We start from the raw sequence: 26,808 nt of genomic DNA, 5'->3' as shown, positions 1-26,808 counted from the left end.
GGGGAGGAAACTGCGTCTCCCATGACCACCAGTAGCGAGGCACGAATGATCGATTTTTTATATTCCCCCATTTGAAGCTGTGGTAACGAATCGATTTGTCTATTGTTCGTTACGAACGCTCCGTTTATCGATTATTTTCATAGGTCTAAATGGCAGATCAATCGATATATCGCAAAGCACGCGACGCCACTGATGACCACCGGAGCAGAGCCCGCCAAAAACAGCACAGAAACACCGTGAAACGCCCGCGACAATGCGCGAATCGCAGGCGAGACAAATGAGGTGCCTCTAACGTAAGAGCATACCTCCATTTTAACTTGAGCTCTACAAAGCTTGCAGTCATACAGTTGACACGGTTCGTGTTTACAACGCGGCTATGTCCTTACTCGAGAGGAGTGACAAAACGAAGCTTTCGTCCAGATTGCCAGCTGCGCTTCGGTCCGCTATTTCGATACTACTCTGTTGCACCGAGGAAAATTAATTGTTTCTCATCGGAACTGGACCAGTTAGCTAAACTGGCACAGCCGACGAATCCACCAAGAGGTAAAAAAATGCCTTCTTCGTCGGAAAATACGGAGTCGATGCATCTGTCCCTAGAACCTGCTCAGAGCTCAACTGGCGTGGTTTCCATCTTGATCGATCGAAATGACGTAATCAGTGGCGTGGCGTGCTTTGCGATATATCGATTGTTATGCCATTTATACCTATGAAAAAGAATCGATTATCAGAGTGTTCGCAGCGAACACCTCAATAATCGATTCTTTATCATAGGTTTAAATGGGTAAAAATCGATAATCGATCATTCGCGCCACGCCACTGGACGTTATGTCATCGGTACAAAACCGGACGAGGAATCTTTAATTTTAACGTGTCAGAAATAGTTCTACCTCTGACGCACAGTGGATCGAGTCAATTAGAGAGGTCGGGCATGACATTTTTATCTATAACTGCAAATTTTGAAGTTTTATTCTGTCACATTTTAAAATTCAATAAGAGGTGCTTGTAAAAGAGAGTTTCATGAGGAAACCAACAGAGCCACTTTTAGAAGCTCAAAGTTTTGTATAAACGGAGTTATAAGCCTTTAAAGTTTCCAAATTTTGTCCGACCTCTCATATTGACCCGATCCACTGTGTGATGTAAGGGCGTATCTCGATTCCCGTATGAGCCGCAGAAGGCATGACATTATATGTAAAATAGGGCCCAAGTGAAAATTGAGTCACGCCTTTACGTTAGAAGGGCGACGCGAAGAGCGCAAGGCTAGGTGTTGTCTCAATTTGGGGAGGTAGATTTGGTGCATTTATTGAACGAATTGAAGAAGGACACACGCGCCAAAAGTCAAGTTTCGCAAAAGAGGAAATATGCAAAAACTTCATAGATTCGACGATTATTCTTCACATTCCTTTTCGAAAAAATTAGTGAGGGCTTTACATTCGGTAGGTTTTTTAGGTTACGAATCACTTTCAGTTTGCCTTCAGTTTTCAGTGTAGGCAACCCGAGCCTCTACGTGGCCGAATAGTGGTATCGCTCTCAGGTGTCACGATAGCTCGAGGAAGAACGTAGGATTCATTCGCCAAACGTCTAACCAGGACATTTGGCGTGGGCGGTAACTTTACCTCGTACTTTATATTCACTGCGAGATGCTTTTCTGCTTATCACTTTGCGATCGTCCTGTCGGCAAATTCATATTCAAGAGAAATAAGCCGAAAAAACATTTTTTTAACGGATATTATTGTACGAAAACCACGAAAGGCACATCAAAAAAGATTCAGATTATGATCAGCTATTTCTCTCCTCATGAATGATTTCTTGTACTTTTTAATAGACTTTTTGGTTTCTACACGAAGTTTTACGTGAGGAAAACTATACTACAACCCTGAAAAAATTCCTTGCCACCGGCCCATTCGATATAATCAATATTTGTTTTTATATACAATCCAATCGGCGACGTCACGTTTGAAGCAGTTTCTTCTATTCTCTTGTTGACATTTACTTAAGTGTCCGTAAAAACTGAATTTTTGCGTGATCTCCAATTGACAACACCGATTTGTTGAATGAACACGATACGTTGCCGTTGAACACGGCGAGGAAGGGCAGAAAGGGGCAGTCTTGCGGATGAACCATCCGACCGGCGCACATTGGAGCGAGCCTTTCGAGGAGAGCGGACATTAAATATTTTACTTAAATCGCGAATTTTAATGTGTTCCACGTTACATTTTAAATTTCATGGAGTGCCTCTTGAAGGAAATTTGACAGCGAAGTCAATGGAGCCATTTTTAAACTTTTAGGTTACTTACGAATTTCAAAATTTCCACGTGAGACTGAACTACCATCGACTCGTCCTACTATGCGACGCCCGGCGCGACGACCGGCCGGCGTTGAGTGACATACCACGGCAAGCGCACGGCAGCACGAACGAGCACCTGTCTTGAGTCCAATCCGCAACTTGCATTACTCTCACGTGATCTGCACTTTGCCAGCAAGCCTAAAATTGATAGACAAAGCGATAGACAAAGAAGACATAGGGGATTTGGGGCGATCTCAGTGCTTGAAACGGGTGGTTTCTATAGACTAAGGGAGAAAATGATGGACTAACTATGGGGCCTCTCGTCGGTTGCCGTTAGTTAGTCTACTACCTACCGCATTAGTCTATTGCAACCACCCACTTCCACCAACAGGATCCCTCCATATACCTTTTGTCTTCTTTGTCTATAGCTTTGTCTATACGTTTCAAAAATCGACCTATTGGTATTGGTGTCTGAACGATTTCTACCCTTGAATTGAGACTTTCTCTCTTCAGTCCTTACTTACTCTGGAGAGGTAACTTACAATCTCTCCTCTCGCTTTAAAATTCACATAAATTGGTTCTCCTCTGTCAAACTAAAGTTGATTTACCCAAACTGCGATTTCCGAACATTGTATCAGTGCTTTTTAGGTACAGTGGCAAACTATTATTCACCAACGTCGTCCCTCGAAAACCTCCGTGATTTTTTGTATCTGTATGAGGAATTTTTAATTTTAAACATAAATATATTTAAATAGTTCATGGCCAAAGAATAATTAAATGAATCAAGTGTTATTGGAAGAATACTCCAAGGACTGATTTTGATTCGTTTCCCATTAAAAGAATGACAGAAAGACCGCAATTGAGGGGCTTGAAGAATGAGGCGCATAAGTGCAGTTTTTGCTATTTCGAGGAAAAAGTGTTTAAGGTTGCGAAATTACGTGGATCCGTGTGGCGGAAAGAAAGTTCGAATTGACTTTTTGATGCATACAAATTTAAAAAAGCTGCCTCGCCAAAAATTGATTGTTTTATATACATTCAAATGGAAGAAATACAGTTTTACCAACTTCTAAAAATCACTACTGTCTTTCGAGTACTTACAGGAGGGGTAGGGGGTAGATTTCTTTTGCATGTGTTGGGTGAGTCAAGGGGCGCTCAACGGTTTCTTTATCCGACACGCCGCTGCATAAAATAAATTAGGTACGCGCTCGAAAATTGGAACCAAAACCAAACTTCAAGAAGAACTTGGAGATTTTATTTATAGTTTTCCCTCACGCGCTCGCTTATACTCTAGCGTTGATTCGTCCCAAGTTTCATGGTTGAGCGACGGTCCCACAGGCAGCGCTCGACGCCAAGTCACCTGCGCGCGGGTTGATGGCTGGTCGTTAAAATTGATAAACAAAGCTATAGACAAAGGAGACCGAAAGGGATATGGAGGAATCCTATTGGTAGAAGCAGGCGGTTGTAGGGGACAAAAGAGGTAGGTGACAGACCAACGACGGCAACCCATGAGAGACCTTGTGGGTAGTCCATCATTTTATCCCTTAGTCTATAGAAACCAACCATTTCAACCAATAGGATAGCTACATACTCATCATGTCTTCTTTGTCTATAGCTCTGTCTGTAAATTTCAAAAATCAGCCCGTAGGCATGTTAAACCGCACAAGCACCATTTCACACAGCAAACTTCTTGTCGCGCACTGCCTTTGAGAACGTAGCTTAAGAGAGACTGCTCTGAGATGCGTAGTTGCCAGTTTTGAGGGTTGTATTCATAGTAGCTTCCTTAAACAGTTCTCTCCCTTAGAGGAGTTCCGTATTGTTAACGGTGCGATTAAGAGAGATTTAGGGAGACCTTAAATACGAATTTCTAGTAAAATTCAGAGTAGATATCTCAAACGAGTTACAATGATTTGCCACCGTAAAAAAGGCACTGAGCCAAAGGGGAAATAAAGCTGATTTTGTAATTTGCAGAATAGAGATTTACCTGCCATAAAGTCCATCAAAATCATCATTTCTTATTTTCAATTTGTATTTCTTGCGGTCGCAAGTAATTATAATCTCTTGCACGGATCCATTTCCGAAATTAAACTACAGAATTTTACTCGAAATTCGTGAAAACTATTCTCACTGTGATACTAAAGACTGCGTGAGAGACACAGCGGTAGATACGAGAGACGCAATTGGACCTTTTTTAAAACTTTTATGCCAAATAAACGACACCTCATATGCAGCATAGAGCAGAACGTTGCGAATTTACGCGCGCCTCACGTCATCGCGCCTTCAATTTTGCAGATGCAACACGGACATCCATCAAGCACGAATAGTTGTATCTCTGCGCCGACATCAGCGCACGTCCTTTCCCTCGATCTTTCTTTATATTGCGTTGGCTCCGATTGCCTTATTTGAATTGGTGTTTCACAGGCTACGTGAGCAACACTTCCAAAGATAGAGGAACGTAATCGGGCCTCGTTTTTTCACTTTTCTCCCGAATCTAAGCTACACCTCATCGGCAGCATAAGAGTGTAGCATTGCGATTTCAAGCCATCGCGCCTTCAATTTTGTAGGTGCAACACGGATATCCATCAAGCACGAATAGTTGTATCTCTGCGCCGACATCAACGAGCGTTCTTTCCCTTGCTGTATTTTCATGTTGCGTCGCAGCTCCGTCTGTCTTATTGGTATTGCTTTTTTGCATTTGCTTTGCGTTTCGGTGCGCCCAAAAGCGAATTTTACTTAAAATTCCAAACCTCTTTGGGAAGTTCTGTCCCGGTTTGTCTCATCAATCACTAACACCAGTGGCCAAAGTCGTTATACCAGATTCTACCAATCAGATCCGTTGTTTTTCGATAGGTCGAACCTTTTTTAGAACCACCTCGCTAGGTGGTACCACAATCACGCACCAACTTTGCGATTCGTTAATCACCGAATTGGAAGTTCCGAACTCAAATAGAATGGCAGCTTGGAGGTTCGGGCACAAAAGTAGTGTCAAACCTCTAAATAAAATTCGCCTCAATCACGTTCGAGTGAGGCTGCCGAATAAATGTTGATGATCAGCTGTTCTTCAAAGCTATCACCGCCCATGAGTCTGGATAAAACAAAGCTTTCAACCGAGCAACAAGTTCTGCATCGTACTCCAAAAAAGAACATCAGAAGAATAATACCAGAGGCGCGGCGCCTTTGGAGGGCGAGGGGGGGGGGGTGGGCCGCGAAGTGGTCAGAGGGTAGGTAGTATAGTCCCCTAGTTCTGCAATAAATTTGCACGTCTATATGCATCTTGCATTATTCTTCTTGATAATTCGAGAGACCGCATATGAGTAAGTTTTCTTGTGCAGGTTTTCAAGGGCAAAATATTTGACAAGACATTAATCAATTTTTTGACCTCATCTCCTCGAAAATACCATAACAAACCCAATTAAAGCGTGATGACCTAGACTTGCTATATTTTGACGCGCGAAAAGAAATAGTTTTTCGAATTTACACGAGTTCATTTTTAGCAAACCTCACTACCGCATTCTATTCTAGGTAAGGACAGGCTAAATTGCAAAATTTCGCCCCCTAAATTTCAATGAAATATTTCCTGTGCAACAGTAGAGACGAACGAAAATTGGGCAATATTGAAGAGGCAAACATCATTAATCGAAGCTTTGTCAAGACGCTGCGGAAGAGCGCGCGGTTTGACTCTAATTGAATGGCTAAACATGAACGCATGCAAACAGCGACAAATTTGTCAAATTTTAGGGATAATATCGTATATTTTCAATGGATCTGAAACGGAGAATATGTTGATTTTTGTGCTAAATGACAATCCATTGGAGGGTAGGTGCAGTTTTGCCGTGCTAAGGAAAAATGCTCTGTTTGAACATAAACATTGGTATATTGCCAAGTTTCCTTTCAAAAATGATACATCTCTCATTACAGATGCGCTTCATTCAGGGAGGGGGGGGGGGGGTATAAATTATGAATTCGACACTGATTATCAATTTGAATTCACGTATGACTTTGCACAATTCATATTGATTGTTCTTGAAGTTGACAAGTCAACCTAACGATATTAAAACCTTTTTTAAAGGATGATATACGTGCAAAATATTTATGAACAAAGATTCGTAAGGAATGTGTCGCATTTAAAAGATGAAAATTCGTGCATTGTCTTTTCATGACACATTTTTCAAATTTTCTCTGTTGCAGGCACCGGCACATTTGGAAGGGTTTGTCTCTGTCGGGAGAAGGCAACGGATAAGTTCGCTGCTATGAAAATATTAGCAATAGCCGATGTGATTCGACTGAAACAAGTAGACCATGTAAAAAACGAAAAAAATATCTTAGCCGAAATAAGACACCCTTTTATAGTCAATTTGTAAGTAGACCATTTTATGTACTCCCTCGCCTTTTTTTCATAAATTTAATTACTATCCAACCGTGAATTCTGATGCACGGCAGGAACCAAAGTTTATGAGAGTTTAAGTTTACCAGAGTTCATTGGTAATAAACATTTGAGTATTAATGCACCTTCTGAATAAAATATAAACTACTTATTTCACACATAATGCTCACCATTTAAACTCGTGAAAAACAGCAATCCTCTAAAAATACTTGGATAAACTAAAAAATCCTGTTAAATTCGAGTTGAATTTTTTGAACAATGCATGTCTTATATTGTATTCACCTAAATGATAAGTATAATTTCGAGGAGATCTGTTACAGTGCTATTTTCTTTTTTTCTTTAAGATCAAGAACAGCGTTACTTAATAACCTGATATGTCTTTTCTCTTTTGTTTTGTTTTCACAGAAAATGGTACTATCACGATTCATGCCACCTATTTATGCTATTTGAATACGTATGTGGTGGCGAACTATTTTCTTACCTTAGGAATGCCGGTAGATTCTCAACTAGTGCAAGTAAGAAATCTTTGTTGCAGTGCTTTTTACCGAATTATTCTCTTATTTCAACAATACAGCTTTTCAGATCCTGCGTATGTCATTTACTTTGATCATTTATGCATAAAGTTAATGGCATTTATCTCTTCAATATTGGTGGTTAGCTTGGAAAATTGTCATGAAACCTAACAAATTACAAAATAAGGAAACTCGTCTTATGAATTTTTTTCAGCTTTACTGCTGTTTTAGTATTTAATTGTTTAGTGTTTTTTTTTTTTTTTTTTTTTTTTTTTTTTTTTTTTTTTTTTTTTTTTTTTTTTACTGCGGGCAACTGTTGAAACATTTGTTGAAAACTGTTTTTGACGTTGAGAACTGAACGTCATTAATTCAAAGCCCGGTTTGCTGTCTCTTTTTTTTAACTTACTGGGAATCTGAAATAATCACATGACGTCATATCGCGTCGTTCCTCTGGACGTAACAAAACTTCTAGGTGAGCCCCACTGTCCATACAAGTTTTACCTGCATCTAAATTGTTGTTAACTTTTATGTTCACAGGTAATTTTTATACGACAGAAATTGTGATAGCCCTAGAGTATTTACATTCTCAGTCAATAGTCTATCGAGATTTGAAGCCTGAAAATTTGCTCATCGACAAAGACGGACACTTGAAAATTACGGATTTTGGGTTCGCTAAAAAGTTAAACGACAGGTAATGCGTTCAGCACATAATATTATAAAACTCTTGATACAATTTTCCACTATTTTTAGTGCTTATTCTGCGCCTACTTAATCCGTTACCCTTTCTCTTGCTGAGGTATTTCTCCACCCCCGATTCCCCCTCCTGATTTTTTCGCTTTTTGCCGATCACTACCAGTTGCTAATAAAGAGGAGAGAATTAGAAGTATTTTGAGGAGTTCTTTAATTTTTTATCAGAGTAAATGACAAATAGTCCATTCAGAGTATTTCAGATTGTATCTCTGCAAAAAAATTGAAAATTACAAGTTGAAAAACGATGCGCAAGTGTTAGTGATCGCGCTAAACACCGCGCGTCGGCCAGAAAAACATGTCAGCGCCTGCAAGACTGCATGAATACTTCACGCATTGCGCGTAACCCACGGTGCGCACGGCCGGCGCTGTTAGTGCCTGCAAGACTGCATGGATACTTCACGCATTGCGCGTAAGCCACCGTGGATCCTCAATCGTCGTGTTTCCCCGTTTCCCATTTTATGCAGTTCAAAATTCCAAAGTGTAAACAAACGTGCAACATACCGTTTGCAAAACGTTAGGTATGCGTTTGACTCAAGTTTTTCTTATGAGTAGGGATTTTGAATTGCATCGAAAAACGTAGTATCTTCGTTAGTAGTTACTTTCAATCATTTTCGTCATGTAAATCGTGGTCTACGTTCACGATGAAAATCGTAGGATGAATGCTAGAGCAAATCTTCTCTATATAAAATTATAAAAATTTCGCATAACGGAATCTAACGCTAGGGGTGTCCGCTACTCCTCCCATAACACTACCCCTCCCTTCCCCGCTCATTCTAAGCCTTCTCAATCCGTTAAACTTTCTCATTCAGAGTTATTTCTCCACCCTCAATTTCTCTTCCTGGTTTTTTCGCTTTTTGCCGACCATTACCAGTTTCATGTTCATGCCATGTCAGTTCATGCCCCACGTTGTTTTAGACAAATGGCGCAAAGCGTCCTCAGAGACGTAGCGACCAGGGGGCATAGACCCCTAGTAATGGAAGAATTTTGAATTTCTAGCGGACATACGTAGCTGTGTATATTTGTACCGAATTTCTTTCAAAATTCGTGGCAAAAATCATGGTAATGAAGTCCATTAAAATTAAACGGTGACTGAATTGATGCGCGGCCTCAAAAGAAAAAGGGATTTTCAGGCAATTCAAAATTAGCATAATAATTCAAAATTTAGATATTGTACATTTGTAGTCTATTTATCCAAATTATTTTCAAACGAATAAGAAGGTGAGCGGTCCATATCTTGCGAGTCGCAATTCGATCACCTTTATCTAACTTGAAATTTTATAATTTGACCTGTATTTGTTTTTACAGAACTTGGACACTGTGTGGGACACCGGAATACCTGGCACCAGAGATAATTCAATCCAAGGGTCACAACAAGGCTGTTGACTGGTGGGCTTTAGGTAAGCTCAGATTTCTTCAGAAAACCCCAAACTTGATATTTTCATGTCTCATTTCTAACTCGTTTTAGATTCGTTTTCAATGATTTTACCCGGGCCATAGTACAGGTATGTCTCATATGTTTGGATGAAATCGAAGTCAAAATACACTCTAAATTTTACATAGATTTTAGCAGCGTATGTGAAACGACCCACGAGAATCGCAAGAAATATGAGAAATCGCTCCAAGCAACTGAATAAGAAACTTAACAACATCCAAACCAAACCTTTATATTAGTCATTTTTGGTTTCAGTTGTGATTATTTCATTTTTGATTTCCAAGTTCATATAGTTAAAACTAAACCGCAAACGTAAGTAGAACCATCCTCAAAAACCGGTGCTGATGGTTAAGGTGGTATAAGGTGGGATAAGGGAGGGTAAGGTGGGAGAAGGTGGGATAAGGTTCTGCTAATAGGCGTGGTTAGACGGATGAGTTACCCCAAATGGCTGGTAGACTCCTCTAGAAAAGTTGTGATTGTATATAGCCATTCACGACCAGTAGACTCCCAAGAATGAGAAATGGGTCCTTGCTCCCCCTCCACCCCCCCCCCCCCCCACAATAAGAGAACAAAAATCCAGGACTCTGCTAGACACCGTCCTAGTCGTTTTTCACCTTCTTAAATTAATTTTTTCAACAAATTCTTACCTCTCCGTGTGATTATTTTTATTCGCAAATGATATCCAAAATATCGGAAGTTAAAACTGAACGTCAATAATTTACACCTAATCGCCTCTCAAGAATCCTAACATTTCTTCCCGTGTGGAAAATCACACATTTCCTTGCGACATGAAGAACTTTTCCGGGAAATTCTCGCTGATCTTTGTATTTATTATGATGATTGTTACACGCCAGTACACCTGACGAAGATCACACGTGTCAATAATTATTTCGATGGAAGTGTATCCAGTTTCTGGCGTTCGGCCTAGTCTCATCCCAGGGATCATTTTTCAAGCTCCCAGAGTAATAAATTATGTGAGCGCGATGCCACATTCACTGCAAAATCACGCGCCAAACACCTGTTCAAGGGCCGATCCGCGCTGACTATTTGTGTTCACAAAGCCACGCGCAAAACGAGCAGTAGTTCGTGGACAAATAGGGCGCCATTTTCAACTCGAACGTTCAATCATTGCGCATTTTTTTGAATGCACCCCTGTCAATATTGACCGTTCACTGGCTGTAATAATATGACCAATAGGCACCGAAAAAAGTGGGGGAAAAAAGACTTCCGTGGAGACCTCATGATCAGATTTCCTAATGTCACTCAGTTGCAATCGCACCCCAGAAAACATTGCCTCTGTGTATGTAAAAAGTATACCAATTCTAATACGTATTAAATTGGTTATTAAATAACCGATAAAGTGTCCTTTTTTCGGGATATTAAATTAATACCATGTAAAATAGGTATTACCTACTCAAGGACCCACAATTTCAAAACCACAGCAAGCGAGAGTGTGGGGTGTGTGGATGCTCCAAATCGTCGCTTGGCTGACATAAGGGCGTAACTATACATTGAGATGAGCCCGGAAAAGCATTGAAACGTATGGAAGACAGGGTTCATAGCATAGTGCAATTACGCCCTTATGTCAGGTAGGCGACGAAATGTGCAGGCCTCTGTAAGAGGTTCGGGTTCATACATAAGTGAGTGATTATTCAGGATAGAAGGGCCAGAGATGTGACAGTCTTAGTGATTGACCTTATCAATGAATTATTTTTACCCACCTTCGCAAATATCAGAGTAACGTATCGTGACCCTAGGTTGCACAAACATCCTCCTGAATGACATGAAATTTTCCGAGCCCCGGGCTCTGTCATGTCGAGGTTTTCATTTAAACTATGTTTAATACCGAGCTAACAATTCTCTCTCTCATATAAAGTCTGCAGACTATTTAAAAATCATCGAAATAGAAATAAGTATGGTCAACTTATGATTTCTGAGGGAAAAAATACAGCAGCGGGAAACACTGCAGGCACTACAAGCAAGTATTAGTAACACGTGTTTTGTACGTGCTGGGCACCAACCTTCAAATATATGTAGACTACACTGGAATAAAAACATATTGGGTCTAGAGTTCAGACTCTTGAAAACATTGACAAGAAAAAATACTCTTGATCAGGACGAGAGTAACTGCTACATCTATACGCTCACTATCTTGTTGAGAAACTTTGAGTTGAACTTTAAAATGAGAAATAAATAGTCGAGAAATTCTCGGGGCAAACAAATAAGTTTAATAGGCTATGGCTAATCAATCATCGTTGCCAATTTCCTTGAAAATCCTCCTTTATAGTAGATTGATAAATTTAATATAAACAGGCAATAAAGGGGTAAAGAGTCGAGAATAAATTCATGAAATAAGGTATAACTGCACGACAGCTTTGAGGATCCAAGCACTGTTGTTTCCCAAACGAAGAAATGTACACTGGAGAAAAAACACATTGGAGTTTAAATATTAAAACCAAACACAGAGCGGAACGGCGGCTTGCATGCCGGCGCAAAACGCGCCCTGGCGCCTACAAATCTAACAGGGATACTTCGCGCATTGCGCAAAACGCGCACTGGCGCCTACAAACCTAACAGGGATACTTCACGCATTGCGCAATGCGTGAAGTATCCACTTAGGTTTGTAGGCGCCAGTGCGCGTTTTGCGCTACGCTGGTCGGCCGCCCGCCGCGCCGCAGCGTGTCATGGTGCACACTGGAAGAAAAAACACATTGGATCTAGAGTCTAGACTCTTGAAAACATTGACAAGAAAAAATACTCTTGATTCGATCAGATTTTTGCTTAAATCAAAAGGAAATCCGCTCAAATTAAGAGGCTTGGCTCTTGATTTAGGCAAAAATTCGATTGAATCAAGAGTATTTTTTCTTGTCAATGTTTTCAAGAGTCTGGACTCTTGATCCAATGTTTTTTTTCCAGTGTAGTTGGTATTAACCACGCCACACCTAGATATAAGTCTTTAACGCTGTATAAAATACGAATTAATTGAGGGGCTTGGAGGACAAGGGGTATAAGTTCAGTTTTTGCTGTTTCAAGAAATGCGTGTTTTAAGATTAAAAATTACCTGTAGCCTCACAGCGGAAAGAAAGTTCAAACTTACTTTTTGGTCCTTGACAATTGGATTTTAGCAAGGAATTAATCACAGAAAATTGTGTAGGACCAGTTTAGTTGAAATCATCAATATCTCAATTTGTTCAAAATCTGCATTTATCCCACTTGCCATTTAAGCCCCTCAAATATGGTACCCTTACGATAACGTATCTGATACCAGTATTTTGGCTACACCTGCAGGCTGATTATTGAAATTGATAGACAAAACTATAGACAAAGAGGATAAAAGAGATATGGAGGAATCCTATTGGTGGAAGTGGGTGGTTGCAATGGACAAAGGAGGTAGGAAATAGACTAACTAACGGCGACCCAAGAGAGACCCTATACACTGGGAAAAAAACACATTGGATCTAGAGTCCAGACTCTTGAAAACATTGACAAGAAAAAGGACTCTTGATTCAATCAGATTTAAGCTTAAATCAAAAGGAAATCCGCTCAAATCATAGTCATCGCTCATTGGATCTAGAGTCCAAACTCTAAACATCGACAAGAAAAAATACTCTTGATTCAATCAGATTTAAGCTTAAATCAAGAACCAAGCCTCTTAATTTGAGCGGATTTCCTTTTGATTTAAGCTTAAATCTGATTGAATCAAGAGTCCTTTTTCTTGTCGATGTTTAGAGTTTGGACTCTAGATCCAATGTGTTTTTTTCCAATGTAGTTAGTTCAACATTTTCTCCTTTAGTCTATAGGAGCCATCCATTTCAACCAATAGGATCGCTCCATACTCCCTATGTCTATTGCTTTGTTTATCAATTTTAACAATCAGCCGCAGGGCCCTTTTCCAGTGGACGGTCGCGAATAGATAAAAATTTGATAACATTTTTCTGAAATAAAAATGAAATGAAGGCAACTTTAGCGGCCCGAGCAACGTTAGTCGCTTTCTGTCTTAGCGTCTACTCTATTTTTGGCCGGTCTGGATAAGAGGCACCCAGTGGATGTCAAGCCCGTTTGTTTAAGGCGTGTTATAAGTGACATATTTGATCTGAGGAGGCGCAGGGGAGAAATTTGATACCATCCGAACATGTTGCTCGCCGGATTTCTTTTTACGTGATTACTCCGAGTTTCCACTTACTTTTCTTTTCATCATACTCCACGAAAGTTTCCCAAACTGGAAAATTTTATCCTCGGAAACCCAACATTTCCCTAGGCAATAATTACATGCCAGCAATACTGATCTATCTTTTTATTACCTGTTGACCACCCCATCGTTGACTGATTAGTGTTTAGTTATACCTAGAGTACCTGTATTTGGGAGTGTATTGCCATCTCTGTGCCGCTCTCTGATTGGTTCATCAGTTTTAGGCTATCATGGAGCTCCAAAGTTGGACCAATGTAAACAAACCCGACCCAGAGGAACACGTATAGTCGGCTGAGAAATGAATGATAATCACACTCAAAGCTTAATTTTGCAAATTAAGCAAAAATATTCATCAAAGTTCGATCCGAACTTAATTCAGAAGTTGGATATGAAAACATTTCTATCACACCCAAAATCACGTCTAGAACTTTAAAAAGTAAGTAAGTAGTACTAAACGTAAAGTAAAAGTTGAATTTACTCCTCTATTCCAGGTGTGCTCATCTACGAAATGCTGGCCGGTTATCCTCCTTTTTTCGATGACAACCCTTTCGGAATTTACAAAAAAATTCTCGAGGGTAAAATCGAATGGCCCAGACACCTGGACCCTGTGGCCAAAGATATTATTAAGAAACTTCTAGTTCAGGACCGAACCAAGCGCCTTGGAAACATGAAGGTAAGATCTTGATATCGAGGATTTTCATATTTTCCCTTCCACGTTTTCAGTTTTTAGGCACCCCAAGTTTACAAGCCAAGTTTATCATCACCACCAATTCTCTTTTGTTCTCCTTTTTCCTCTTTTCTTCTTCTTCTTCTTCGCCTATCTCATTTATTTTCTTCTCGGACTGGAATCAAGAAAATCAGTACAATAGAAAACCGCGTGAGGAGAACAGTTACGTTACTGGCCGTTTATGGTAAACCATATTCGGAACAATCCTCAAGCGACGTAAAAGCATACCATTAAAGCATTTTTATAAGATTACGCAATTTGAACAAAAATGATCGTGTCCACGACTAAGTCACCCGATGGGAGTGATGGGACCGTATTAATGTTATACGGTAAATGATACCACTGTTCGATCACGTGGGAACTTATGTTGCCTACACTATAAAATGAAGGCGAACTGATATGGCGTAAAAGTAACCTTTTCCGGTCCGTTGAATAGCTATTAATTCAGTGAGCTTCCAGTACCTATTCCTCTTTCTCTTTTGTTCTTCTTCTTCCTCTTTTGATCTTCTGCTTCATTCGCTTTTCTTTCCCCCACCCTCGTCTCTTCATCTTCGGCTTTTTCTTTTCTTATTTTTCTTCTCCTTTCTCAGTTTTATTTTCGACTCTCATTGGACAAATGAGAGTTGGATTTTGCAAAATCGGCATTTTCTTTCAAACTTTCCACCATGACTGAAACGTGGCGAATAGATAGGAGTGTTTCGTCAATTTTGGATGATCTGTGGCAAAGGAGCATAATCTTCGGTTCGGTGCAGGTACCTTAGTTCTTCATAATAAAAGCTTGCTTTTAATCAGTCCAAGACTTGTGGTGTCAGCTTCATTGCCAGTTCGTATCCTGACCTTACATTGAGAAATATTTTGCAGTTCATAATTCCCGGCAGAGCATCTGGTGCAGTCAACCGGAAATATTTTAAAGTGACAGAACGTCTCTTTGAATCAACAGAAATACCGTTTCAAAAAGGACTCAACGAGAATTTTTGTCCGGAAATTGGTACTTAATTAGGATTTCTAATAATCCAATGAGCTATTATTCTCTCGATTTGATTGCAGGAATTATATTTGTCTTCATTATCCCCCTGGTAAAAATTGGCGATAGGAACTGCGTTTCAAAATACCATAGGAGTTCTTATAATCGACTAAAGAAGGCTACTGAAAATCATGTAGCTGGCTGTAAAAAGCGGAGCAAATCATATAGCCGAGCTATACGAAGCTATAAAAAAGTATACAGTCGGGCTATAGTTCCTATCGCCGGGCTTCACACTTTATCGCCATTGGCTGTAAAAGGCTATAAGAAATTGTGTAGAAATTCGTGTGCTTTGGAAATCATTAAGTTTGATACGGAACTACCTTCATATTTACAAAACACGCATTATATTTTCCTTTAAAACATACTTTTTTTTTCATCAATTAAAATGAGAATAATCCATACAGAGTGTGCAAACACTTCAAAATCATGAGTTGAAAAACGCTGACTCCGCGAGATTAAATATTAGAGCTCAACACAAAGCGGAGCGGCGACCCACTGGTGCCTACAAACCTAACAGGGATACTTCACGCATTGCGCAATGCGTGAAGTATCCCTGTTAGGTTTGTAGGCGCCAATGCGTGTTTCGTGCTCTCTGCCCGCCCGCCGCGCCGCAGCGTGCTACGGCGTCTGAAGCAACTATTTCACACCAGAGGTATTACACAGTATCATAAGAAATTGAAGGCGCTCTAAATTAAGAATGGCAGGCATCCGTCAAAAGTACGGAGCTTTCCCCGCAAAATTAATCAAGATACTACGGCACAAAAAGGGAGCGGTAGTCCAAAAACTAACTAAGTCCTAGTATCCGTATTTAGTAACGTTTAGCATAAACTTTATCGTCTGGCTGTTGCTTAATCGCCATCGGCTATAAAAGGCTATAAGAAATTGTACAGCCGGCTACAGAAGCTATTGGAAATCTTACAGCCGGCTTTAGGTCTATAGTATTTTGGAACACACATTCTACTGCCAATTTTCACCAGGGCCAGAACATATTGCCCAGATATTTGAGCCTGGGAACTCCTTCGAACTTAATGTCCTGTCCAATTTCTCGATGTTTTCGTCCCTTTGTCACCTCTAATACCATGTGCTTTGTCCTCGCCCCGAAAACGACAGTTCCCAAGATGTTAGTCCTTGTCTTTAATGCCCTGTAATAAACTCGATTAATTTTTCTCTCGATTTTGTTACGATGACGAAATTTTGTTCTAGAATGGAGCTGAAGATATTAAGAGGCACCGGTGGTTTAAAGGGGTGGACTGGCACGATGTCTATTGTAGAAGATTGAAGGTAAGTTTCAAAATGGTTTCAAAACAAACAAAATGCGCGCAATTTTTTCAGATTTTGCAGTGACTTTTTCTAACAGAAACTTGGAAGACAACATGATTGAGGGGTTTAAGGAAAACAAGTGAGATAAGGGTGGTTTTTAAAAGGATTGAAATATTAATGATTTCAATTGAAACGAGTCTTAAAAAAATATATTCTGTGATAAATTTACTATTGAAATTCAGTTTTAAGGTAATTCGACGGACGCCATTTTTTGTATCAGAGCAACGAGCGATATATCGCACGTCTCCCTGACACAAAAACTGGAGTCCGTCAAATCACCTTAAGCATTAAAAAAGTGGATATGAACTTTCTTTCTGCTACAAGGCTTCATGAAATATTGAAACGTAAACACGTTTTCCTTGAAATGTCAAAAACTGCCCTTACTCGTATCCCAGTTGTCCACCAAGTCCTTCAATAGACATGATGGTCAGGGGCATAAGGGTCAGTTGCGCACTCAGCTATTTCGCCTTCAATTGTTGGAGTAGGCCACATAACATTCGCCGGGCAACACAATAGAGATCCCTGTTTAAGGAGCTGAGCATTGTGTTGAGTAGGTAAGTATTTATCTTCCTAGGTGTGATCAGTGATGCATCGTGAGTATCAGTATTAGTATACAATATTAGCCTAATAAAAGTGTTAGTATCAATAATATGAATAATTATCACGATGCCAAAACTACAGAAAACCTCGGATATCGATCGCTGGGCTTGATTTTCATTCATATTTTTTTTCCTGATTCCAGAGAACACTGATTGAAATTTTTGCGCGCTTTCTCGGAAAATACGTATTGCTAAAGTAGCGAAGAAAAATCAGGAGAGAGTTTTTCCAAAAAACGATAATCAAGTCCTTTGTAGATGAAAGTGACGTGACATGGGATTTGTAACGTTGCAACCTGCACGGTGCGTTTCCAACGCAGGGCCGGATTTACCTACTTGCCGCCCATGGGCCGCCTGTATCTTGCCGCCCCCTTCTCATTCGTTTTGAGACATCAATAAAAACCATCAAGTCAACGTGCCGGAGGGGAAGGGGTGCATAAGAAGCGTTTACTCGTGTGTTGGACACATTTTTGCGAAAGCTCTGTCGACACTATAAACAAAAGTTCAAGGAACTTTGCGCAAAAATTAAGTTCCGCAAACCTATCTGTACGTGGACAATGCCTTCCATTTACAAGAAATGAACAAAAAAATTGTGAAAGAAGAAACATTAATGTGGGTTAATAATTTTAACTTCTTCTGCCTTGCCGCGCTGCCTGCACTGTGCTGTGTTTGGCGCAATGCGTGAAGTATTCTTACAGTCTTGTAGGCGCCATACGTTTCACGCCGACCGTTGCTGACCGCCGTATGTTTGACGCAATGCGTGAAGTATTCACGCAGTCTTGTAGGCGCTAACATGTGTTACATGCCAACCGTCGTGCCGAGGGCTTCTCCTTTTTATCTCAAGTCCTTGTCATCATTGCTCTCTGCGCCGCGCCGCTCTACGTCAAATATTGAGTGTTTGGTTTCTCTTAAAACTCGACTATAATTAAAGGTGCTATCTCATTGTATCACCGAAAGACGACAAAACTAGAAATTACTACACTCTCAGGAAATAAGTCAGGTGCTTACCAGAGGTATGGGTGTGTATGACTCCCTGTTTTCTTCAGGTCAAGTCCCGGCCAGCCTTTGTTCTTTCTCGCTAACCAGTGGTTAGGCTGATTAAGAAGATTGACTGATGGTCAGAGTCTGACCACTGGTTTGGTGACCAGGGGTTGACAAGAGATCTTACAAACGACCCTAAGAGATTTTGTTGCCTTTTTTCGTTTGAAGTTTTTTTTTTTTTTTTTTTTTTTTTTTTTTTTTTTTTTATTTATTTATTTATTTTTTTATCCGATTTTTTTTTATACCTACATTTGAAAAAATTGCAAAATTTGCCGCCATGGGCCGCGGCCCATGTGGCTACCCCCTAAATCCGGTCCTGTTCCAACGCAGCAAATCTCATAATTGAAGTGGATTACTATTGCCTGAAAGAATAGGTAGAATGAGTAATATAAAAAAAATTCAGAAAAAGGATTTAGAATCGCATTATGTTTAATAAAGGGGTGGCGGCAGGGCGTTAACGAAGAGATGTTGCGATGTCAGTTGCCCGATAACCTCTGGGAGGATAGGCATATGTGCGGCGTTTGGGTGTCACAGAACGCCAGAGTGCGTTGTGGGAGCGACGTTATGTATGTATATAGTATTTAATTTGATACATTCACCGTCTTACTTGCTGTATCAATAATCTGTGTGTAAGGGTGCTCCTGACAAAGTACTTTTACCTGCAGCCACTAACTGAATTGTATTGTGTGTTTCTAGCCACCGATCATACCACAAGTGGGCTACGATGGTGACACGCGAAACTTCGACGAGTACCCCGAGGCAGATTGGCGATCAGCGCCCTCTGTCGGTGAGTCCGACTTGAAGCTCTTCGAGGACTTCTAATATTTCTTTTCGTCTCATTCTTGACGTCTTTGCCTTGCCAGTGCGAAGTCAAAGTTGATCACTGCTTCATCACCGACAACGATTTGACAAAGGGAAGTGGATGCACTGTATACCTACAGGTTAAAAAAAAAAAAAACTATACCTGCATCTTAACGACTGGTTCTTTAAAAATGTCTACTTTCTTTGGTTGGGAATGGATAGCATCCTATTACGGCATCCTCTGGTGGACCACTGCGAGAAAATCTTAATCTTGACAAAGGTTTTTTTTCCACCATCCAGAATTTTTGGGGAGCCAGATGATACTATTTTCCGCTCTGGAAGAGAGGACAGGCCCGCCTGTCCCTCCAACTATGCCCATGGTGCAGGCTTAATGGACACCCCCCCCTCCCCCTTACACAAACCCATAATTTTTCTTGCAGCGCCCATGTCTTTGCTTCATTCCAACGAAGTTACAAAAAAAAAAGGTCCTAGTTTTTTTGTTTTTTTTTTTAAATTTTATTTTTCAATTTTTGAAGGAACACTGTGGCATTTTAAATTTACCTGAGGGCTAAGTGTATGACCTGACATTATTTTCTTCCTACAGAAGTAGATACATTTTTCTGTCAAACAGAGGTACCTATATAAATGGGATAGTACCTATTTTCATTTAACTAACTGAAATTATCAACAGAGATATGTATCATCGTAACTCTGACGTCATGCTTCCAATTTGTAACTTATACACACCTACTAGAACTTCATCAAAAGAGGTTGTGTCAGGAAAAATAAAATACCTTTACGTATGTAACAAGTAAGATTTTTTTGTCCGATAAGCACACAGGTAATGCGTCAAGTACCCACAAAAATTGTAATCCAGGCCTATGATAGGTAAAGAAGTTTGAGTTTTTGCTTACTACTAAATTGTTCAGTTGTAAGTGTTCTAGTGAGAAAATCTAATTTATAGTTTTAAATTGTTTTGTAAATAGAGATAATAATTTATACGGTTCTGTTACAATTGGTTCACTATTTTTTAAGAGTTCATCAGCAGGCAACACTGCGTTTGTAACTCTAGAATAAAAGTATTTATACAATTAATAATACTCATGTTAATTTTTTCCCCCCACATTGATTACGTATCCTTTCATTCTCTTGATATCTACCAAGACAGCAGAGCAATTTTATTTTACTCCAGTAGTTTTTCATCTTTCATTCCGTAGATTAATCTTTTGGCTAAAGACATCCATCAGGAATTTTTGGAAAAATTGAGACATGGTGATTGGAGTAGAGGGCCATCATTGCATTGCAAAGTTTCAACTGACAAACTATTCTTTATTCATCGATGGAGACACAGATAACGATATTTACGAGTTAAACATCGCAATGCAATTCAATCCCATGTGTTCGAATTTATCCAATTTATAGCAGATTAAAAGAGGATATTTTGAGGCACAAGGAAGTCTTGAGGGCGATATCTTTAGGGAGGCCATTACTGCGTTTGCATTTCAATTAAAATTTTTTGTGTGTATTGTTCAATATTCTTTATTACAGAATAATTAGTATAAAATAATTTACAGTTACAGACCAAAATAACAATTTTAGAAACTCCACTTTTCTTGCAAAGATTCAGTTGGAGACAAGTAAACAGGAAAGAAAACAGTAAAAGAGGAGAGCATGTGCGAAATTTGATCCCCATTTACAGATATTTGTTGGTCTTCAACACAGTAGGGAAATATACAAATTTTATATAAATTAAAGTCAAGTGAGAGTGTGGATTAAGTCAAATCAAATTTCATTGCGGAAAACTGCACCATAGTCTGGCAGATCTAGTTGAAACATTATTTTCCCTGCACCTCTATCACTATTGAAAAAAATAAAAATACAAAAACGATAAACTTCAATATAGTGTGTTGATACAACACATTAATGAATTACTCATAAATATGAAAACTAATTAATTAACAGTGTGGCCCGGAAACACTGTAATAGTGTAAAAAAATAATTTTATCTATGGAGGTCACAAGGATCTCCTGTGCATTACCCAGAACTCAATGGGACTGAATTTCACGATTAAGGACTACTATTCCCGACTCATCCATAGAAGCACCTACCTGCATAGGGAAACCTATGGCACATGTGTTGTTTCTAAAATGAGCTAGAAATATTAGTTCCTCATTGCAAAATGTAAGTGGTCTAATCAGTAGACATGAATGGTGTACAAAGAATGGTAATATTAGTAATAAGAGAGAATCTTAGTGGTTGGATGCAGCATGTTAATGGGCGCAAATTTGACCATTTGACAACCAACTATTTCACCTTTGAGATAAATATTTGGAAACTAAATATTGATCAAATAACAAAAATTGGCTGCACCCACAATGTATTTTGAAACATTGCCTGGCTATGTGATTTATCATAGCCCACATAGCCTGGCTACAGGATTTGTTGTAGCTTGCATAGCGTAGCCCTGCTATATGATTTCTTTTTGACCCAATGGCCGGACTACTCATGCTATGACTAATCATATAGCTGGCCTATGTTTCAAAATTCCATTGTACAGCCAATTTTTACAAAGGTGATAGGATTTTAATTTTTAACTGTCAAGTCCATTCCTTATTTAATTATTTAGAGGCCAGGAAATTTATAAAATTTGTTCATCAGAACAACTGGGGCAGCAATAATTTGTTGACAAGAAAAACTTATGTATTTTTATCAACAGTGTCCCTTAAGAACTTTGCGAATTTTCCATGATAAATTAGAGACAAAGATGTACTGAGTAACAGTCTCGTCAAGATGATGAGCACAATCTGTTGTATAAAATGTATGGCAGCAAATAATAACAAGGAATTAAAAAACTTCTGGGAGAAACTTTAAAACAACTACTTTCAATGGCATTTTACGTAAAGAAATAAATCAGCTCTCATTTTTTCCTTTTCTTTTAAGGAGCAGAGGAGGTCACTTCCATTAATCAGAGCAAGGAGAGAGATGCACAGAGGAAAATTCATACGTAAATTCATAAGGTGGGGAAAAAATTGATATTATATTCAAGCTAGTCAACGGAAACTTTTTCTGATTAAAGTAACAATAAAAAATATTTGGTGATCTACAATCAGATAATAAATAATAAAAGAATAAATTAAGAGACGATTGATAAGATATAGACGATTTAAAAAGACAATAGGTACTTTTGTTGAGCTAATAACACGAAAGTAATACGGAACTGGAAAAGTAGGAAAATGTGTACCTAAGTTGATTCAATAATTACTGAATTCATGTGAGGTATTAACATTGTATATTTCCCTTCATGTTTCAGACTTTTGTATTTAATGAAGGACTTGGGACTTGTTATTTACATTTTTCAGTGATTTAGTAATTTTGTCTTTTAACTGAACAGGATTTCCCTCGAGAAATTCATCTAAAAATGATGATACTGAAATCATTAACATTTAAAGACAGATAACTTCTGCAGTTCTTTTAAAAAGCAAAATGGTACAGAAAGAATTGGTGATTAACCATAGACCAGCTCCACATGTTAATACAGATTAATCATCCTCAAATGAAATCTCATTATTAAGTCTCTTTTATTGAGAATCATGCTATACTTCGAACAAACCTTTCGTCTAAATTACAAACAAAATTGTAAATTTTTACAAAGAAATTAAGTAGAAAATATTGATGCAAGAATTTGAGACTATTTAGTGGTTTGTGCATGATAAGCATGGATATCAAGAACCAAGACTTACTCATAAGGAGCAGAATTTCTGAACAGACTCCACTTGAGAATAGTAGACTCCGTTTGTAAGTAGGTATAAAAACAACAATACATGTACCTATCAGGTAATTCTTATAAACAACAACAAAATATTCTTATTTACAAACATTCATCAAGGAAACAAAGAAATCTGTACAATGAAAAAGAGGAAAGAGGGAATAAAATTTATAAACAAAGGTAAAAAACGAAGCCTTTATAAAAGGTGGTTCCATACCTCTCTGCAGGAACGGTAAAAACATTTACCACGATTGGCATTTTTTATCTTTGGTTCCTTAAAGTTACCATAAATTGATGATGAGAAAACAATTTAATTTTTTTTAGAAGAGGGGATGAAAAAATCGGATTTAACTTTCACCAACACCAACAGCACAGGACAATCTTTTCGGTTTATCTTCTGATCTTCGAGTTCATTCACCACTTCCATGTAGGTACTCATAGAAACAGGTGCTTAATGGACAAATTATTCAACTCTGTTGAAAAATTTCATTCCTCACTTACAACGTTCAGACTGGAACTGCAGGAGATTTTTTCAAAGTACCAAACTATGATTAATGTAACTCAAATGTTTGAATTCTTAACGAAGTGTTTCTTCCCTTGCGCTGCTGGAGTTGTAACAACATATGACAAGAAAGGGGGTAAACTTGAATTAATAAGAAAAAAAAGAGAAAAAAGAACGATATGTATCACAAAATTGCATCAAAAACAATCAATACAAAGATACCTTATCAAACACACATTAATGCCAAGAACAGAATGGTAAAAGAATTGGGGAGTTTTTGCCATACCGGCAAGTAACATGCAAACTTTTAATAACTTGCCATGCCATTAATACTGAGCTAGAATCAAGCTGCAGCTGAATTTTGGGAGGTATTCTTGGAAAGCAGCTTGATTTGGAATTTCTTCAATATGTTCTGAGAACTGTTTCCCAAATTTTGGCCCACTTTTTGTGGTACGCTTAAATAGATATCGACCTCTGTGAGGTGTCCTTAAAAAGTCGGAAAGAGGGAGAGAATGTAAGAAAAAGACACGTTCTTTGTGTATGAATTCAGATGTCTCCTGGATTAAAAAACTAACGTCTGCGTGAGTCAAAGGACAAAATAAATTTTTGTTGATGAGTTACTTAAGTCCAAATGGTTTCCCTAGTGTACCAATGTCCTTTTGGACGAGTTTTCATGTGGTAGGAGATGTACAATCACCACGCTTATGCGTGCATTAGAGGAAGGAAATTTCTTTTAAAAACTTCAGTGATCTGCCTCACTTTTATGTTCACTTGACTTGTGTCAACTCTACTCTCCCCAAGAGCAGGCGTTTGGTAGGTATTGCCAGATTCTAATTCCAACACGATAAGCCACTTTATTGCTGGGTAAGTTAATTTTGAAAATGTTTTCTGTGTCATGTATAAAATTTTGTCAAGGAAATGTGTATTGTGTTTTAATTCTTACCCTGTCTAGTGGCCCATTCAGTCAATGAAAGCACTACTTTATGGCAATTGTGAGCTTTGAATTACAACCTTTCCTTCATGGCTTGCTATGATGCCAAAAAATAGCGTCAAACTCACCAATTCTTACCTAAATGTCTACAATTTTTGAAAGGATTAATTTTTTGGGATCATTTCAGCTCCAAGGAAATAGGTAAAGAAAATTTTTTGGAATTGGTTCAAACTTCACAAATTTAAGCTGCAAAAGTTTATATATTAAAGATACCTTATGACAAATAGAAGCGCATAAAATTTTCAATTGCATTTTTTCCAAAATTTCTTTCAAAATAACCACTTTGTTCCACTATTTTACTTCAGTATGAACATTGTGAAGTATTTTGGTTACTAATAAGGTGCTTATTTAATAATTGATCATGCATCTAGTAGGCAACTGAGGTAATTTTTTCAATGTTTTTCATCAAGCTGTGATGCTTAAATTTCAAAAGTCACTTGAAAATTTGATAAGAACATTGCATAATTCAAACTATTAAAATAGCACAAGAAAGTAAATGTTAGTATTCACTTTTTTTATATTCCTGTTAACAATTTAAGAGAAATGTTGGGTTAAATTATTGAAATTCTAACCACATATTTGGAACAGGTATTAGTTAAAAAAAAATTTAAAAAATGAATGAATTAATAAAGAAAAATAACATTGGTCAACCCATCTAAAACGATGAGAATTTTTTATAAGATCTCCTACGAATTTCTGGAGCAATCATGAAAAATTGTAAATTCTATTCTAATCAGAGGTCTTCTAACATTATCTAAAGTCTTTTAACTTCAAAAATTGTAGACACCCTGCAAGAGAAAATCAAAGTAGAAAATTAAATTAAAGAATGAGCAATATAAAAAATTTAGAATCAGGAGTTTCAGTCAAGATTCAGTGACCATTTGAATGAGGAATATTGAGTTCAACTACTGACGTTTTGTTTCAGGAACTCCTCTTCCATGACTCTGGATACAAATATATAGGAACCTTTTTTGGTTCAAAGGTGCATAATAAAAGCTAGTTCATTGAGCCCATGTAGTTGACGTTTACTTAAGTTTGACTGATACATTTCAGCAATGTTTCTACGACTAAAGTCAAAATTTAGTCTCGGTGTGATTAATAACGTCAGCTGTGAGAAATCGGCAAATCTGAAACGATTCTTCAAAATATTGAAATTGAGAAATGGGGCAATGTAAAACAGTGTGATCATCATTTTAGTTTGATGAGAAAATCAATTTCAATAGTAAATACATCTCTTGTTGATTTTAAATTGATCCATCACTGCTGGATTTACACTAACTTTAAAGAACTACAAAAGAGTTCTTAGATAAAGAAAAAAAGAGTCTGCTATGAAAGAGGCCCCCATTTAAATTTGCAGAACAAAGTCCAGCTATGTTCGCATTTATATATTGGAGAACAATGACAATCCGGTGAGGATGGGGAATAAATACAGGCACTTGGTTGAAGGAAGAGGCGTTGTGCTATAATGGAGGGTTTTGTGATGAAGAATTATAGTCTTGAAACGAAAAAGAGCGACCCTGTCGCTCGGCAACCATAAGCTGGTGTGCAGCACGGTCCATCTCTTCCTCAGTCATGTTCAGCGCCTCTTGGAGCTCCCTTGATGTGTTGCGCACAAAGTCAGGGTCAGCGAACTTCCCTAGTCCTTGCTCAGCGAGGACCTGCAGAGTAAAAATTCATTTTCAGAAATAATGCGACTATAATAGCAAGATTTTAAATAATTTACTGAAAATTTCGACAGACTCAAACACTTTTCCATACATCACAGCAAAGTAAGCTAGTGTAGTTTATTTAACCTGATGAGCAACTTGGCTTTACACTGCTAAAATGAAATGAAAATGGTAACTTCAATCTCAGCCTTCATCTCAGCTGTTGCATGTTTATTAATTTTTGAAAAACACTTGGTGGGAAACGAAAACCGCTCAATTCGGAGCCTTCAAAAGCCGTTTTAAAGGGCACAATTTGAATCATGTTGACTCTGGTATTTTTCTTGTGAGAGAGAAATTCAAATTTTTCATGACCAGTGCTGCATGAAAATATTGGTTCCTCAGTTAGGAGTAAACTTCAATGATATTTGATGCACAAATCGTGTTTCAAGTAAAATTTTGAAGAGGGAACACACATCAGATTGCTTAAATTCGTACCTCAGCTAGTGGTCTACTATCAATACCAAATGATTAGGGCTGTGCGAATATTCGCAATTCCGACTATTCGCGCCGCGAATATTCGCTTCGTCTGCCTCGCGCATTATTCGCAAATTGCGAATAATCGCGCTGTCGCGAATAGTGAATTTTTGAACTGACATTTTCAAATATTCGCGCCGTCACGAGGAATGAATTTTCAAATATTCGCGCCATCAAAAATAACGAATTTCCGAGTGGCAATCGTGTAACGTTGCGAGGACCTGCGCAAGGCTTCCGCTTCTTCCCGAGACATCGCGAACGGCGGATCTCCTTTGATCTTTACCGACTTTGCCGAGTTTACGAACAGCGAGC

At 38.5% G+C, this 26,808-nt stretch overlaps 2 protein-coding genes across 10 annotated transcripts in view; one reads left to right on the top strand and one right to left on the bottom strand.

Annotated features, from left to right (window-relative positions):
• Pka-C3 (Protein kinase, cAMP-dependent, catalytic subunit 3) overlaps positions 1-20,155 on the top strand; it is a 103,291-nt gene extending 83,136 nt beyond the window's left edge. Inside the window, exons 2-8 of the mRNA XM_019057317.2 lie at positions 6,470-6,638; positions 7,071-7,180; positions 7,715-7,868; positions 9,233-9,324; positions 14,040-14,221; positions 16,503-16,580; positions 18,953-20,155. Of these exons, the coding sequence (XP_018912862.1) occupies positions 6,470-6,638; positions 7,071-7,180; positions 7,715-7,868; positions 9,233-9,324; positions 14,040-14,221; positions 16,503-16,580; positions 18,953-19,078 (911 nt within the window). The 3' untranslated portion in view covers positions 19,079-20,155. The remainder of the gene's footprint in view (positions 1-6,469; positions 6,639-7,070; positions 7,181-7,714; positions 7,869-9,232; positions 9,325-14,039; positions 14,222-16,502; positions 16,581-18,952) is intronic.
• Ca-alpha1D (Ca[2+]-channel protein alpha[[1]] subunit D) overlaps positions 19,787-26,808 on the bottom strand; it is a 286,209-nt gene continuing 279,187 nt past the window's right edge. For all 9 annotated transcript variants that reach the window (XM_072299452.1, XM_072299460.1, XM_072299434.1 and 6 more), the window contains one exon: positions 19,787-25,974. In XM_072299452.1, the coding sequence (XP_072155553.1) occupies positions 25,777-25,974 (198 nt within the window). In that variant the 3' untranslated portion in view covers positions 19,787-25,776. The remainder of the gene's footprint in view (positions 25,975-26,808) is intronic.

The sequence above is a fragment of the Bemisia tabaci genome, chromosome 1 (assembly GCF_918797505.1).
Source record: "Bemisia tabaci chromosome 1, PGI_BMITA_v3".
Classification (NCBI taxonomy): domain Eukaryota; kingdom Metazoa; phylum Arthropoda; class Insecta; order Hemiptera; family Aleyrodidae; genus Bemisia; species Bemisia tabaci.
Note: the sequence above shows the minus strand (reverse complement) of the source record. Positions and strands in the feature narration are given on the sequence as shown.